Source organism: Pinus tabuliformis, chromosome 6, assembly GCF_031772625.1.
Source record: "Pinus tabuliformis cultivar Carrire ecotype Pingquan chromosome 6, CPIR1, whole genome shotgun sequence".
In the NCBI taxonomy this organism is placed as follows: Eukaryota; Viridiplantae; Streptophyta; class Pinopsida; order Pinales; family Pinaceae; genus Pinus; species Pinus tabuliformis.
Window position 1 is genome coordinate 551,777,692 of NC_142292.1, and position 2,181 is coordinate 551,779,872.

At 37.6% G+C, this 2,181-nt stretch overlaps 1 protein-coding gene across 1 annotated transcript; it reads left to right on the plus strand.

The window, feature by feature from the left end:
* The first annotated feature begins 554 nt into the window (after nucleotides 1-554).
* On the plus strand, nucleotides 555-1,529 carry LOC149259706 (uncharacterized). Its single transcript, XM_089454972.1, has one exon. It carries the CDS (start codon nucleotides 555-557, stop codon nucleotides 1,527-1,529), a length of 975 nt encoding a protein of 324 aa, XP_089311098.1.
* The last annotated feature ends 652 nt before the right edge of the window (nucleotides 1,530-2,181 follow it).

Sequence of the window (2,181 nt, forward strand, 5' to 3'; positions counted from 1 at the left end):
ATTTTTTTAATATATATATATATATATATATATATATATATATATATTACTCTTTTATCAATCTCAGGAATTCCAAAGAATTCCTTTTTAAGGATAAATAAAGCCATTGTACGTCCACATAAAAATATTAACATGCTATTCCTTATTTTTAGTATTTATTTCAAAACGTTTTATGGAAAATTTGCATCAGTGTTGAACTATAAGTTCTAATTGGTAAAATTGGAAAATGAAGTTAAAAACTTTCATGAGTGAAGGAAAAATGGAAGGGGAAGCAGACATTTTCGTGGTCGGGGAGATGATACTGGCAGGGGTATTCGCAACTTATCTCTATTTGATGTTCCTATTGTTGATATGACGGACGAGAGGCCTCTTAGAGCTAGCAAGGCTGACATGCCTTCAAAATGAATTTCATGGTATCTATGAACATTAGGGGTTTGGGGGCGGGGAAAATTTTTTTGGTATTAAGGGACTTTTTCTCCTCTGTTAGTCCTAAGATTATCTTGATCCAGGAATCTATGCATTCAGCTTCTATCTCCATTTCCTATTTTAGAAAGATGTTCCCGTCTTGGTATATTTCGGCTATTGATGCAAATGGACTTTCCGGTGGTTTAGTTGTCCTTTGGGATCCGATATGGATCATGGCTAAAACTTATAGGTGCTTGGCGGGTATTTTGGTTTCGGCTCAGATTCGGGGTCAAAATTTTTCCATAAATATTATAAATGTATATGCACCATACATGAATAGGGAGCCTTTCTGGAAGAAGCTTTTCGAATCTGAGATTCTTGACATTGACAATCTAATGATTGCAGGGGACCTCAATTTTACTCTAAATTTGGATGAAGTTTGGGGATCGAATCAGAGAAAGGACCCATTGGCGGAATTGCTTAAAAATGAATTGCTAAGCAGAAATTTTGTGGATATCATTCCGGCTCAGATGTTTCCGACCTGGGAAAATGGGAGGTCTGGAGAGGCCTACGTCGCGAAACGCCTTGACCGTTTTATCCTTCATGTTAGTCTGATTGATAAGATGGGTATGCCATGCTCCTCTATTGAAAGGGTGTTTATTTCTGATCATCGTCCGATTGTGATGAGATGGATGGAAAAAGGTTTTAGAAAGGGTTATCCATTCAAATTCAACAGGACCTATTTGGAGGATCTGGCATTCAATGCTCTCATAAATAATCTCTGGTGTGATTGGCTGCCTTCTGATCCTCGCTTCTTGCTTTTGTCTTTCAGAGAAAAAATGGATATTATTAGGAAGGTGGTTAGAGAATGGCAATACAAGAAGAGACAGTCCAACAGGTTGATGTTACAGAAGATTCAAAAAGTGCTTGATGGTGTTTCGGATGCCATGGCATCGAATTGTCTATCTTTTCAGCAGAGACGTCTTATAAACGAGTTACAAAGAAAGAAATCCAAGATTCTAGAACAAGAAGAATTATCTTGGAGGCTGAAGAGTAGGGTCTTGTGGTTGAAGGAAGGGGACAGGAACACTAAATTTTTTCACAGATTTGCGAGCGCTCGATGAGAGCAGAATTCTATTTGGAAAATCAGCGATGGATCAGGGGGCTTCTTGTATTCTCAAGAGGATATCTCATGGGAGGTTTTGAGATTCTTTGAAAACCAATATAAGAGAACAGATGATAGATATTTCCAGGATATCCTGTGGGGAATTGAGTTGTTTCCTTAGATGTTCAATGATGAAATAAATGATCAGATTTTTCAACCTGTGACTGAGGAAGAGCTGCTGAAAACTTTAAAGATTTTTAAAAAGGACAAATGTCCTGGACCGGATGGTTGGTCCATAGAATTTTTCTGTCATTTCTTTGACTTTATCAAATCGGACTTGCTGAAAATGGTGGAAGAATCCAGAGTATCGGGTTGCATTCATCAAAAGACTACTTCCACCTACATTGCCCTCATTCCTAAAAAAGAAAATGCTTTTTCCTTCACGGATTTCCGTCCAATTTCTCTATGTAACATATCATATAAAATTATATCAAAGATTATTGCTGACAGGATAAAGGATACGCTGTCTCTTCACCTAACGAAGAATCAACATGCTTTCTTGAAAGGGAGGAACATCTTAGATGCGGTTGCTTCTACACAAGAAGGTCTTTTTGCCATTCGGGAGAAAAAATGTGATGCTGTCCTACTGAAAATTGATCTTTGCAAAGCCT